The 15,381-nt window shown below is 36.8% G+C and overlaps 1 protein-coding gene across 29 annotated transcripts in view; it reads right to left on the bottom strand.

Moving 5' to 3' along the window:
- Nucleotides 1-15,381, bottom strand: part of EPB41 (erythrocyte membrane protein band 4.1) — a 202,403-nt gene that overhangs the window by 93,915 nt on the left and 93,107 nt on the right. For all 29 annotated transcript variants that reach the window (XM_059917090.1, XM_059917026.1, XM_059917016.1 and 26 more), the window contains 3 exons: nt 12,750-12,792; nt 5,934-6,009; nt 3,867-4,085 (listed from right to left, as the gene is read on the bottom strand). In XM_059917090.1, coding sequence (XP_059773073.1) covers nt 3,867-4,085; nt 5,934-6,009; nt 12,750-12,792 — 338 coding nt within the window. The remainder of the gene's footprint in view (nt 1-3,866; nt 4,086-5,933; nt 6,010-12,749; nt 12,793-15,381) is intronic.

Below are 15,381 nucleotides of genomic sequence, written 5' to 3'. Positions count from 1 at the left end.
TATTTTTTAATTTTTAACTGCAAGTTAAAAAGTAAAAGTGTGGGGCTTCCCTGGTGGCACAGTGGTTGAGAATCTGCCTGCCAATGCAGGGGACACGGGTTCGAGCCCTGGTCTGGGAAGATCCCACATACCACGGAGCAACTGGGCCCGTGAGCCACAATTACTGAGCCTGCGCGTCTGGAGCCTGTGCTCCGCAACAAGAGAGGCCGCGATGGTGAGAGGCCCGCGCACCGCGATGAAGAGTGGTCCCCACTTGCCGCAACTAGAGAAAGCCCTCGCACAGAAACGAAGACTCAACACAGTCATAAATAAATAAATTAATTAATTTAAAAAAAAAAAAAAAAAAGTAAAAGTGTGGGACTTCCCTGGTGGCACAGTGGCTAAGAATCTGCCTGACAATGCAGGGGACATGAGTTCGCGGCCTGGTCCGGGAAGACCCCACATGCCGCGGAGCAACTAACCCCGTGCGCCACAACTACTGAGCCTGCGCTCTAGAGCCCACGAGTCACAACTAGTGACTCTGCATGCTGCAACTACTGAAGCCCTCATGCCTAGAAGCCTGTGCTCTGCAACAAGAGAAGCCACCGCAATGAGAAGCCCGCACACAGTAACGAAGAGTAACCCCCGCTTGCTGCAACTAGAGAAACCCGTGTGCAGCAATGAAGACCCAATGCAGCCAAAAATAAGAAAAATAAATAAATAAATAAAGCTAATTTTAAAAAAGGGCTAAAATGGACAATTTAAATAAATAAATAAATAAAAATAAAAGTGAATGTTGGTGAAGCATAAAATGACTAGTAGTACAGTTTGGTGCCATTGCTTTGATTTGTGCTCCACCATTTCAACACAGTGAAATGGGCAAATAAAATCTTAGTATTATTATGAAAATAAGTTTGACCTCATGGACCCCTTAAAAGAATCTTGGAGACTGGGTTTCCCTGGTGGCGCAGTGGTTAAGAATCTGCCTGTCAATGCAGGGGACATGGGTTCGAGCCCTGGTCCGGGAAGATCCCACATGCCGCAGAGCAACTAAGCTCGTGTGCCACAACTACTGAGCCTGCGCTCTAGAGCCCACGAGCCACAAATACTGAGCCCACGTGCCACAACTACTGAAGCCCGCATGCCTAGAGCCCATGCTCCACAAGAGAAGCCAACACAATAAAAAGCCCGCGCACCACAACGAAGAGTAGCTCCCGCTCGCCACAACTAGAGAAAGCCCATGCACAGCAACGAAGACCCAATGCAGCCAAAAATAAATAAATAAAAATAAATACACGAAAAAAAAAAAGAATCTTGGAGACTGCCGGCAGTCTGTAAAACAACACCATATGAAAAGAGCTGGCCTGGGACTTCCCTGGTGGTGCAGTGGTTAAGAATCCGCCTGCCAATGCAGGGAACACGGGTTCGAGCCCTGGTCCAGGAAGATCCCACATGCCACAGAGCAACTAAGCCCATGCGCCACAACCCCTGAGCCTGCGCTCTAGAGCCCGCGAGCCACAACTACTGAAGCCCATGCGCCTAGAGCCCGTGCTCCACAACAAGAGAAGCCACTGCAATGAGAAGCCCGCGTGCCGCAACGAAGAGTAGCCCCCGCTCGTGGCAACTAGAGAAAGCCAGCGTGCGGCAACTAGAGAAAGCCGGCGTGCAGCATCGAAGACCCAACACAGCCAAAAATAAATAAATAAATTTATATTAAAAAAAAAAGAAAGAAAGAAAAGAGCTGGCCTAATTCAAAGGGTGATTATAAACGTTAAATATGATATTATACATAAAGTGCCTAGCATAGTATCTGGCACATAATAACAGACACACAATAATTAGCTGCTTATAATGTTATGATGATTATGTAACAATGCTATAAAGGAGAATCAAGCATTGCATGAGATTTAGACTATAAAGTCCTCCCAAACCTGAAATTCTACTATGATCAAATAACCATTAAAATAATCATCAGATATTAAAGAATTAGTGTTAATTTTATTAGGTGTGATAGTTGTATTGTGTTCTTAAAGTCTGTATCCTGGTATATACTTAAGTTTTTATGGGTGAAATTATATGATTTGCTTTAAAATACTGTCGGGGAAAAATATGGAGGGGAATAAATGACTCAAGAAAGCTACAGGGGTAATAACTGTTGAAGCTGAGTGATAGATAAACTGGGGCTCCTTAAAAAAAAAAAAATCATCAGAGACAGAAGTTAGGTATCAATCATAATCTGATACCACTATTTTCTGCTGTTTTGCTCCACAGCAGCAGTAAAATATTTTCTTTTACCATTTTATTGATTGCTCAAAGATTACACTACCAGTAAAAATTATTTTTAAATTATTAGAAAAAAAGAACATTTCCCTACAATCCTGACATTTTAACAAATCAAATTATTTTAATTGATTGCTTCTTTCCACTACTTGCTTTTGTATATATATGTGTGTGTAATTATATATTTTATGTATATATATATAAATTTCTAGAATCATAATCAGAATATAAATAAGTATATTAAAAACATATTTAAGGACAATACAACATGCTTAAGTTACAATCATCAACTAGTTGAAAGTCATATATTAGTGGTCTTAGATATCAGAGCACTGTAATGTATACGCTCACACTTGAAAAGCAAACCTCAGCAGTTCTCTGTAGAAACAGTGTGACCTCAGGAGAGTAAGGTGATAGTTATAAGACTATTGCTATGTAGGTTGTAGACTTTAAAGTCCTCATTATGGTTCTCATGACTGCGGGACCGGAACCTACAGGGAGAATAAGGCAACCAGAATTGGGGCACCTTGAGTTCAAACTCTCTCATTTGAGGCATCTCAATCCATGCAATCCTATTGGAACCACTCTAAGGAAAATAAGATGGCTCAACGGCCAAATAGAATACCTGTTCCTACCATGAAAAGCCTACTAAGACCACTCTGGACTTCTCAGCAGTATGACCCTTTGGGGCATCCTAGCCTAACTCATGCTAACATAATTCAGGGTACCAACTCAAGGCCAGGATCAGACAGTCTCCTTAATATGCTAAGGCAGCTTGTAAAATTTAGCTATAACAAGTCACTCAGATAAGAATGGGATGTATGGTAGGAAGAAACACAAATTTTTCTGGGACTTTAATATTAGCTGACATTTACTGAATTTTTACTATGTAAGACGCTATATTAAGTTTTTACACATATTACCTTTTCTAATCCTATGGATCACCCTATTTCCTCTGAGGTAATGATCTCTATCAGACATATAAGGAAACTGAGGCTCAGAGAGATTAAGTGAATTACCCAAGGTCACAGGCCAGGACCAAGCAGAGCCAAGAATTCAACCCAGCTCAGTCTGAACTTGTTCTTGATCACTGTGTTATACCTTCCAACATTAACAAATTATTTCCATGAAAAAAAAAATTAGTGAATTCAATAAAGACTTTTAAAAATACCTTCAGGGGTTTCATGGGCCCTCTGAAGTCTATCCATGTACATAGACCCCAAGTTAAGAACCTCTGCTCTAAAGATCTCAAAGCATCTAATACAGCATAATACATTTAAAATCTGGAAAAAAAAAAAGGTAAGGCAATAATAATAATAGCTACCATTTATTGAGCACCTACTATGTGCCAGATACTGTGCTTAGTGCTTTACATATATTACCTCATTTAGTTTTCATCCAACAATGCAACACCTATTACTCTGATGAGAAAACTGAGGTTCAGAGGGTTTAAATGACTTTCCCAAAGAAGTGGGAGGGAACTGAGCTCAAGCTGACTCTTTCTATGGCACCAGTTCCCACTAAGGCAAACACTGAATCAATCCCAGGTCAAGGGTTTAAACTTACTGTCAAAGTAAACACAGAACAAATCCTGGAGACATATTTACCTGTATGACTTATGCAGTTCCATGACCTTCTCTTCAAGTTCCTTGGTCTGATTTGGGGCCAGTTTAAAATCACTAACATAATCTGCACCATGGAGTTCTGGGTCATAGTCTCCCAGCTCAGACTGGATGGTATAAGAACCTAATAATGCTAAGGTTGCAAATGAACAGGGCAGACGTCCTGCAACTATGTCCTGCCGAAGTTGAAGACATAAATAATACCTACAGCCAAAGAGAAAAGATGTTACCATGTCAGCAACAAAAACAATAACAAAATACAGAGAGAGAAAAAGGAAGAAAACGGGAGAGAGAGGTAGGGAGGGAGAAAGAAAAAGAATGATTAAGTAAATATGAGATAATATTAATAATTGTTCAGTGTAGGTAGAGGGTATATGGTTGTTCATTGTACTATTTCAATGTCAGATAGTAATAAAGGCTGCTTGGCCCCCAAATTGGGTCCTTTCTTTTCTATCACGTGGCTTTGCCAAATGCGTAGATACTGCCTTTCATATACAAAGATGACATTACTGATACATTTTCACTAGGATATGAACGTTCTTTGGTATGTTTTTCCTCCAAGATGGGCTTAAATTGCACGCAGCCTTCCACACACTATCATCTTGTAAGACCGATTCCACCTGTATGCTAAACTATAGGGAATTCAGATGGTGGTTGAAACAGTTAAGTCCAACAAACTGAGTGACCCTACATATGTCAGACACACCATATGGTATTCACACCCATGGCCCTGAGCTCCTTAGCCCTTGTTCTGACTGGGTGAACCAGTTCAGACTCTTTTACCAAACAGGAAAGCTGGGAGGTATGATTAAATTGAAAACTCCTATATTAATTAGAATCATATCTTTGATTTGACCATAATTAGATGCTGAACAACATATGCACCAGCAACCATTTTTGCTATCTATGATTAGTCACTACATACATCTTTTTTAAAAAGTCAGAGCAATGCCAATCAAATCATAAGAATCTTAAACTCCTCTAAAATGTAGGTAATTAGTACAGAATTTTAGGGATTTGTTTTGTTGTATATATAGTAAACCTTAATGAAGAAATATGAATAAGTAGCAACTCTAAGAGACAAATATTACCTGTGAAAAAGCAATAACCAAGACAATTTTTTCAGGCAGAGATATGGCATCTCAATGTCAAGAATGTACTAAGGATAACTGGACAAAGAATAATTTTTTCAAATGGCATAGACATTTCACAGTACTTAACAAGCAGACCTTTTAATAGTCTTAGACTATTCTTATTTGAGAGAGATGAAAACTGAAGCCTAGAGAGTGTATATTTGTCTGAAATCAGATAGTTGACAGCAAAATCAGAATTAGAAAGCAGTTTCTCAACAACCAACAATTCAATTGAACAAACATTTGCCAAATACCTACTATGTATAAGGCTCTATGCAAGATGCTATGGATATACATACGTAGAGTAGTATTCTTTACTGTATACTGTTTTTCCTTTTTCCTTTTTTGCTAATTCAGTATTTATATAGAATCCAATAAAGGCCACTTTCTTAAAAAGGAATCAGTAAGCTATTTTTAAAGAGTACAAGATTTATTTCATAAATTAAGTGGGCTCAGAAATTACTGAGGAAGGTTCAGTTCATGTACCTAATCATACAATTTAAAAGGGGAATAGGAAGAAAAAATAATAACACTGAGACTTTAGCTTTTTTGATCCCTTAAGAAACAGCATGGTGGGAGAGGAGTATTTAAAACAAACAAAAAAACAGCAGAGCTGTTTTGCCACTATATTTGTGTCTTCTCCTTTGGAGGATAGTATGGTTTATAGCTTCCCTGTCCACAGCATGGCATAATACCCATGATAAGCAAGGTTAATTCCCTACCAATTTTCTCCAGGCGAGTCACAGATATTTGAGGCTTTTAGGATCACTTATTTGCAAGCCTGCCTTGAAGTGACCAGAAACTTTTTATCTTAGGTTTAATAGCTCATCATTTTTCTTCAATTCTGAATGAAGAAATTCCCAGAGCTTATGATAATGAGATTACTTATTACATATTTAACTATTAATAAATTATTTACCTTGTTATATCTTCTGTTAACTGTGCTGGGTCAGGTGGATAAAACTTTACATTAAATGTGAAATTCCAAGGGACACCTGTAAAAATAAACACAAAAGAATTTTATGCTTGTGCCTAAGTTTCTGATTGTTAGAAATACCTAAAAATATTCAAAAAACTCTTTTTTTTCTTGAGGTGTCCTAATACTTTCATGCTTTGTGGATGAAATATTATTTTTATTTAAAAAAGAAAAAGAAGAAAGTTGTTTAGACACCATCTAAGAGTATCTCATTTTTTTACCTGACTTAATATAATAGCTTTGTTTATAAAACAATATAAGCAAAATAACATAAAGGAAACCATCCTATAGGTGAACATGTTTGTAGCAATGGTTTTCAAAATGTGATCTATATACCACTCTGGGTCCTCAGAGGTCATTCAAAGTGATCCATGGATGTTTTCTTTTGGTGTTGGCATTATTTATTTGTGACATCTCTCAACATTACCTCAAATAAACAAAAGCATTCTTCCCATTAATATGGGTGAGATTAGGAGATTATTTTAGAAATAAGAAGGAAGAGGCAATATAGGTGGCTCTTAGAAACTATAGCTCTAATGAAAATATTTTAGGTATGAAAACTACAAGAATTCAATCCTAAGACTCATACAAGTGTTTCATATTTTTTATCTACAATGAAAATCAGAGATTGTGAGTAAAAGTTAAGTGGAGAATGCATTTCAATTTTTCCAGCTAAGTGCTACCCCTTCAAGGTTTTTCTAACATGACTGTTAGTTTCCCAAAGAGTAGGGCCTGGTCTCAGTCAGAAATAAGTATGATTGATTATGATGCTAAGAGCTACATTTTGTTCAGTACTTATTGCATGCCAGGTAAGCTAGCCCTCTTATATACAGGTAGGTGCTACTATTAGTTCATTTTATTTATGAAGAAACAGAGGCTTAAGAAAATACATAGCTAGTGAATCCAGGGTTCTCTTACTCCAAATCCCATGCTTTTAACCATTGGACTCTACTACCCTATAACAAACATCTGTGTTTCAAACACTGTCCTGTTTTGCATTCACAGCATTTCATCTCCAAATATCATTTTTATTGCTGTTGGCTGGCAATGACCATATGCAAATTAAAATTTGAAATAGTTTGAATGTCTTAATGAATATGCACTTTTAAGCATGCTAAAATATTTAATACAGGAGTCTCTTAGAAATGGTTGATATTTTCCTTCAAAATTTGAACTAAAAGGCAAATTCCAGACAATAAAACAAACTTGTCTCAAATCTACTCAATCCTAATGTTTACCATTAACTCAATTCTAATGTTTCACATCCCAAAAACTTTAAATGGAACTTAGAAAAGCAACCCATAATTGTTTCTCATAAAAAGGGTAAGGGGATGGGGAGGCAATATTTACAGTGCAAATACTGTAAAATACCATCTGTTGTTATTATTATGATATGTTAATGTTAATAATCTAATCATTGTTAACTTATAATTCCCATATAGACATTAAAAAAAGGTGACTTCTATGCTACCTATAAAAAATGTATTGGCTAGAGGGCTTCCCTGGTGGCACAGTGGTTAAGAATCCACCTGCCAATGCAGGGGACACAGGTTCAAGCCCTGGTCCAGGAGGATCCCACATGCCGCGGAGCAACGAAGCCCGTGCGCCACAAATACTGAGCCTGTGCTCTAGAGCCCACGAGCCACAACTACTGAAGCCCACGCGCCTAGAGCCCATGCTCCACAACAAGAGAAGCCACCGCAATGAGAAGCTCGTGCCCTGCAACGAAAAGTAGCCCCTGCTCACTGCAGCTAGAGAAAGCTCACGTGCAGCATGAAGACCCAACACAGCTATAAATAAATAAATTTATTTTTAAAAATGTACTGACTAGAGCAAATCAATATGGGAAACAAGACAGCTAAAAGAATGTTCAATAAATGTGAATTCAGCATTTAAGAACTTAAAACACAAATTCAGTTATTTCATAACATATAAATGGCAATTTTTTAATAGTACAGGAAGACTAGCATTAAAGAAAGCAAATCAGCAATAGTTTACAAAGTGTGATTTTTTTTTTTCTCTTTGAGCTGATACAAAAAGCTTGATAACACCCACGATTGGTGGGGAAAATAAGCACTTTCTATTGCTGATGTGAGTGTAAACTGGTACAACACTACGGAGAACAATTGAGAATATCTATCAAAACATAAAATGTATATACTCTTTCACCTAGCAATTCTATTTTCATAAATGTATCTAAACATACACTTAAACGTGGTCAAATGATACAGGTATAAGATATTGTTTGTAATAGCAAATGTCTGGAAACAACCTAAATGTATTTATTTGGCAAGAAAAGATACACCGCCACTATATACTGTTAAGTGAAAAAAAAAAAGCAAGGCAAAGAACAGTGCATATAGAAAGCAACTGTGAAAGTTGGGGGTAGAAAAAAGTGGCTATTGTGAATGGTGCTGCTACGATGCAACTTACTATTAAATGGTTCAGAAAAAAGGTTGTGTGTGTGTGTGTGTGTGTGTGTTGTGTGTGTGTGTGTAGATAAAGAGAAAAGATAAAATAGTAAAATATTAACATCTGAGGAATCTGGGAGAAGGGTACCCAGGAATTCTTTGTACCATTCTTTCAACTTCTAAGTCTGAAATTGTGTCCAAACATTTTTAAAATTAATAATTGAAAAAAAATTCCTGCCTTCTGGGTACACAGGAAAACAGGAACTATCTCATACACTATTGGTGGGGATGTAAACTATTACAATCAATTTAAAGGAGAGCAATTTGGCTATACCTGGTAAAACTAAAAATAAACATACTCTATAATCTAGCAATTCCACTTTAAGCCTAAATCAGTGGGTTGGTTTTTTTTTAAATTAATTAATTTATTTTTGGCTGCGTTGGGTCTTCGTTGCTGTGCACAGGCTTTCTCTAGTTGCGGCAAGCAGGGGCTTCTCTTGTTGCAGAGCACAGGCTCTAGGCACCCGGGCTTCGGTAGTTGTGGCACTCAGTCTCAGTAGTTGTGGCTCACGGGCTCTAGAGCTGTGGCACACAGGCTTAATTGTTCCACGGCATGCAGAATATTCCTGGACCAGGGCTCGAACCCGTGTCCCCTGCATTGGCAGGCGGATTCTTAACCACTGCGCCATCAGGGAAGTCCTGGTGGGGTTTTTTAAACTGTGGATCATGATCCATTGTGAAATCAGTTTAATGGGTCAAAATCAGCATTTTTAAAAATGAAACAGAATACAAGAGAAAAAAGTCAGAGGAGGAATTCCCTGGCAGTCCAGTGGTTAGGACTTGGCACTTTCACTGCCAGGGCCCGGCTTCAGTCCCTGGTGGGGAAACTAGGATCCCACAAGCCGCACAGTGCAGCCAAAAATAAAAGAAAAAGAAAAAAAGAAAAGAAAAAATTCAGAGAATATCACTGTGAAATTTTCTTTTCAACTGAGATGAATTCCAAAATCATGTTTATAAGAAAAGCTAGTCATGGATGATTAACTGTTATATAATTCAATTTGTATGATGTTCAAAAAGGTAAAACAATATTTTTAGGTATACATTCATACATTAGGTAATTTTAAAAAAACATTAAAAAATACAATGGAATCATTAACACAAAATTCAGGACAGTGGTGACTTCTGCAGGGGAAGGAGAGGAGGATACATTTAGAAGGGGCATATCCTGGGTTATAGAATTTCTGAAACACAGTTTGTGTTATTTTATATATCAGTATTTTTCAGAAGGTATAAGTATTTCTTGCTTTTGCTCTGTACTATTCCAGAAGGAGGTGGAAGTTGCTAGCCTGACTCAGCCGGGGAGATCTCTCTTATTCAGAACCAAGGAAGTTAAACAAAGCTAAATATTAAGCTGGGAGAAGGGAGAGAGACTGATAAACCTTAGAAGAAGGTTCAAAGGGATTGTTAGGTCCGAGGGAAATTTCAAAAAAACAGGCGAAGCAATACTATCTATTGTACATGGGTATGGATATATGAAGGAAAAATATAAAAACATGGACTGAGTCACCTCAAATTCATGAAAACAGATTTCTACGGATAGGGAGAGAAGGGGATGGGACTAGGAGGAAAACAAAAGAGATAAACCTTACCTGTACTGTTCTATTTTAAATGTAAAAGTTAACACATGTTAATTCTGGGTGATGGGTACATGGGTATTTGTTATATTAGCCTCCATTCTTTTCTATATTTTTTGAAATATGGAAAAAATCTTGCTGGTGAATATCTATTACAAATTTAAGCATTCATACTTTTTTATTCTACTTCTAGCAATTTACTACAGATACATCTAAGTGTACATATACATATATATTCAATACATGTTTACTGCAACCCAAAATATCCATCAGTAAGATTGGCTCTCTCTCTCTCTCTCACTCTCTCTCTCTCTATATATATACAGTGCTACAACTTTATAATCATTAAAAAAAAATTTTAACAAATGAAATAAATTGATATATGTTAATATAAAGAGTATACAAATTATGTTAAAGATTGATATGTATATTAAATACATACAGAGCATACATATTTATATTAAAATATATTTACAAAGTATATTATATATAAAATATAATGTATGCATTAAATACATATTTATATTAAAATGTATGTCTATATACACTCAGAACATCTCTGGACAGAACACAAGAAATTCGTTAAAGGACAGGGGAAGAAGGAAGATTTACCTTGTATTATATTCATCTGTATCTTTTAATTTTATACCTCATATTTATATCACCTATTTTAAAAATTTTAAAACTACGTATGACATAATACACAGAAAATACAATATATAACAATGTATAACATAATTGTATTTTTGAAAAGCAAAATTTATATATGCCTAGAAAAAATCCTACAGATCATACCAATTTAACATTGATTATATCTGGAGGATAGATTTACAGGTTTTTTACTTGCTTCATGATATATTTTCATAATGCTTAAATTTTTCACAATGGGTATATATTACTTGTATGATGAAAACTTTTTTTTTTTTAAACTCAAGGGCTTTTTTTAAAAAATAAATTTATTTATTTTATTTATTTTTAATTTTGGCTCTGTTGGGTCCTCGCTGCTGTGCGCAGGCTTTCTCTAGTTGCGGCACATGGGCTTCTCATTGCAGTGGCTTCTCGTTGCGGAGCGTGGGCTCTAGGTGCGCGGGCTTTAGTAGTTGCAGCACACGGGCTCAGCAGTTGTGGCTCGTGGACTCTAGAGTGCAGGCTCAGTAGTTGTGGCTCATGGGCTTAGTTGCTCCACAGCATGTGGGATCTTCCCAGACCAGGGCTCGAACCCGTGTCCCCTGCATTGGCAGGCGGCTTCTTAACCACTGTGCCACCAGGGAAGCCCATGAAAACTATTTTTAAAAAACCCAAAATCTTTGCAATAGATAAATGTCAACCTTCTCTTTGGCTCAATGAAATATTTACATTTTGATGTTAAAGTTTGTGTTACAGACACGGTTTTTCTTTCCCATGTTGAAGGAAGAGGTTTTATTATTTTGTAAATTTTTTTAAAATGACAAACACTTAGGTTATTTTTCTTAGCAAGAGTTTTTTTTTCTTTTTTTTTTCAATAGCCTGGAAGATAATCTACTAGATAGTCTTCTCCACTCATCATAAACTCTGTTTTAACTTTTCTTCCTAAAGAGTCTTCTTGTACAATCATTTATTCCTGAGTAATATTGAATATTAAAAGTATCTTCATTGAAAGGGGCTTGGAATCATGTTTTTTGTTGTCATGCCTCAAATATTCTGAATATTTTTTACTCTGACTTGCATTTTAAAACAAGATTTTATAGGCAGAGAGCAAATATGGAGAGTTGTCAGGCCAAAGTAGTATTTTGTTTCTCTATCTTAAGAAATATAAATAAATAGGGTCTAAAAGAAAACATTTCACCATAACAAAAGTCTTTTCTTTTAAGAAACAAATGAAAAATAAAACTTGTTTTCAGGTAATACAGTTAAAACTTACTAATCATGATGAATAACATCTACTGCAGTTCCTACAAGTTTCCTCAAAAATAAACTAAACTAAAAGGACATCTAGTCATAACTGGGGGGGTGGGGGTGGGGGCGGTGGGTAAAGTCTCTACCCTTTAGCCCATTGGGCCTGAGGCTACAAAATACTAATCTAGACTTTTTTCAACCTAGAAAAATCTATCCCAGGACACCAGTCTGAGCAGGGTGTTCAGCAGTAATATATGCCAGAGGGCTTGGAGGTAAGAGAAAGCCACAATGACAGAAGGGTCACTGGCAAGGAATTTCTTCTATTCTTTTTTTTCCTTCCACAGTTCCTTACATACTTCAATTTGGAAGAAGACGGTTGAAAAGGGACAAAAAAGAACTATAGAGAAGAAAACATGGAGAAGGTTAGAACTCAATAGTCCAGAACAATTCAAATGGAACAGGATCAGGCAGCAAACTCCCAATCGTAAGCTACTACAGTTTCAATCACTACCATTTTGAGAACTGACTCCCATATCCTTTTCTCTTCTATTCTTTGTTTGTTTCCACCTTCTGTTTCTCTCAATCATTCCTATCTTCCCCCACTTTGCCTAGTTGTAAAAAAAAAATCATCAAGATCTGACCTACATCTCAATAGTGTCTACCCCTGCCGTATCTTTCTATTATGGAATCTCTACCTTCCAAAGGAAGGCTTTATCTTAATTTCAAAGCCATCTGCCATAGTCAGAATTCTAAAGTGACTCACAGCCAGAAAAAGGTTGGAAATCCTCTGACCTACTAAAAAAAAAGAAAGAGCTAGAAAAAGGGCTATATTCACTTACCACGAACCTGCTTTTTTATTTCTTTGGCAGAATCCAGCCATGTCTGTAAAAAGAAGAAAAGGCATTCACACAGAGCTCCAAAATACATAAACCACAGAGTACCAGAAGCAGGATTACTGACCATCTCCAATAGTGTCTCCAGGTCAACCTACATTTCCAATATTTTTTGCATTAGTTTCACATAGCACAGTAATTTTGAACAGAGAAACAGGGAGCCAGACAGTTGGGCTTGAATCCTAGCTCTACTACTTCCTAGGTGAGTGACTTTAAGCATCTTTGTACTTCAGTTTCCTCATCTATTAGAGGAAATAAAATGAGATATTAGCAGTAGGGCCTATCTCAGAGTTATTGTGAAGATTAAAAGTTAATATACGTAAAGCTCTTAGTAAACAAGAAATGCTAAATAAGCACTTGCTATTTTTATTATTCTGTAAAGACAAATAGAGATCTATAACCAGGATTATTGATCTATAACCTAGATCTTATTTTTCCCTCCAACTCTGACCTCCAGTCTCATTCAAGTTTTCTATGTCAGCACAGCACCTGGTACATGGTTCGTGCTCAGTTAATGTTTACTGAATGAATAACTATTTTGTTTTTCCTGACTACTCTTGCCCACACTAATTTCTCCCTTCACTATTCTCCAACCCCACTTAAAATCTGCACACCACAAGGGCAAGGTTCCTCAACCCATAGTGGACCATGCAAAACTAATGGCACTTAAAAAGAGCCTCACCATTAACATCTTTCATAGGCTCCTTGAGAAATGTTTAAAGACAAAAATTTCTAAATTGAATTGTCTAAAAGATTTTTATTGACATAAGACATATACAGAAAAGTACATAAAACATATGTATAGATCAATAAATTATCAAAGTGAACATATAAGTATAACATTACCAGCACCCCAGGAGCCCCTTTCATGCCTACTCCCAATCCCCCCACCCCATTCCCCCTTCCAAAACGTTTAGAATTGAATTTTAGTCGTACTTAGAAAAGAAGAGTAAGGGGGGATTACTCCTCACCCTGTACCAACAAGGGCAAAGTCCAAGATGACCACCCCATTTGCCCTACCCAAGGAGTGGGCTTGAACACCACAATCTTACATTTGATTATGTATCACACTAACCGTTATATAAAGATAGTCACCACAACAGATAATAAGCAAAGAGTGAGGATGAGTTTCCTTTTCTCTCCCCTACCCCTGCAATTAACACAGATGATTAAGAAATATATGTTTTTAAAAATACCACTTAATATAAAATTATTCTAAAGTATAAAAACTAAGTACATACTTGTTTAAGTCCCGTCAGAAAGGGCAGGGGGTAACCTGGGTGTTTCTCCTTCCTCTCTCATTAAGACTAAAGAACTTTAAGCTGTTATAGGTCCAAAGGCAAAAGAAGACTTTAAAAGCGCCAACTGATAAGTTTTGTGGAACCTCTGAGAACCCTGCAATCCAGAACTCTTAACAAAGACTACTTTCTACCACTGTGGAATGAACATTTCCCCTACAGAGTGAGGTGACTCCATATTTTCCCTATTTTTAAGAGAAATCTCCCAAAGTAGCCTGAAGCTGCCAAGTTTCTTACAGAGATTCCATGAGCCATTCTATGACTCTAAGGCTAGAATTCCCACCAATCTGACATAGAGAGGGCAAATCCAGATTTGTGCCAATCACATGGGACTCCAAGGTATAAGGTACTTTATAGAACAAAGTATTATTTCTTCAGTATCTAGACCTCCGAATCAAAATCAAAATCAAAAAGTGTGTACAAGACAATAAAAAAGCAGTGTGCATAACAATAGGTACTTTATGCTCAATTTAAATTATTCAATTCGGAGCATTTTATTTAGCCAACAAGTATTTAGGAATGCCTCCACGTGCTAGGCACCAAAGTTACAAAAAAGGATTTAAAAATAGTGCTTGTCCTCAAGGAGCTGTCAGTCTAATGGAAGAGCTGAGTAGTGAACGATTTGTCTTTTCTTAGAGGCAGTTAGGAAATGTTTCTCAAAAGAATGTTTTGGGGGGAAAAAAGGTAAAAAAAAAAAAAAAAAAAAAAGAATGCTTGGGAGATCTAATTTAGGGTTGAAGAACAAATAAGAGTTAGCCAGGCAAAAAAAGAAGTGGAAGTAATTAGAAAGGCACAGGGTATATAAAGAGAACATGATACATCTGAGTTGCTGAATGTAGTTCATCAAAGCTGGAGCACAGAAGTGAAGAGGAGAGATGTAAAATGAAAAAGAACAGTAAGGGCCAGATCACAGAGGCCACAGTATTCCATGCTAAGAGACTTGGACTTCATCAAGTTACAGGCAAGGGAGAATCACTGAAGGATTTAAAATAAGAGTGACACAAATTTGAGGTAGACAGAGAGACCAAATAAGAAGCTGTTGTTGAGAATGATAATAGTCAGGATTTGTGACTGAGTAAATAGGGTGGGCTGATGATGAGAGTTGGTAAAGTATAGTAGTAAACAAAAATTCCTAAGTTGCTGGCTTGGGCAACTGGGTAGATGTGGTACTATTCACTGAAACAGAAAACGTAGGAAAAGGAATAAATTTTCATGAAGAAGAAAAAAATAGCAAAAAACTGAAAACAACCCAAATGTCCATCAACAATAGAATAAATAAA

Source organism: Balaenoptera ricei, chromosome 1 (assembly GCF_028023285.1).
Source record: "Balaenoptera ricei isolate mBalRic1 chromosome 1, mBalRic1.hap2, whole genome shotgun sequence".
NCBI classification, from domain to species: domain Eukaryota; kingdom Metazoa; phylum Chordata; class Mammalia; order Artiodactyla; family Balaenopteridae; genus Balaenoptera; species Balaenoptera ricei.
The sequence above is the reverse complement of the archived record's forward strand: the minus strand, read 5'-3'. Positions and strand labels throughout refer to the sequence as shown.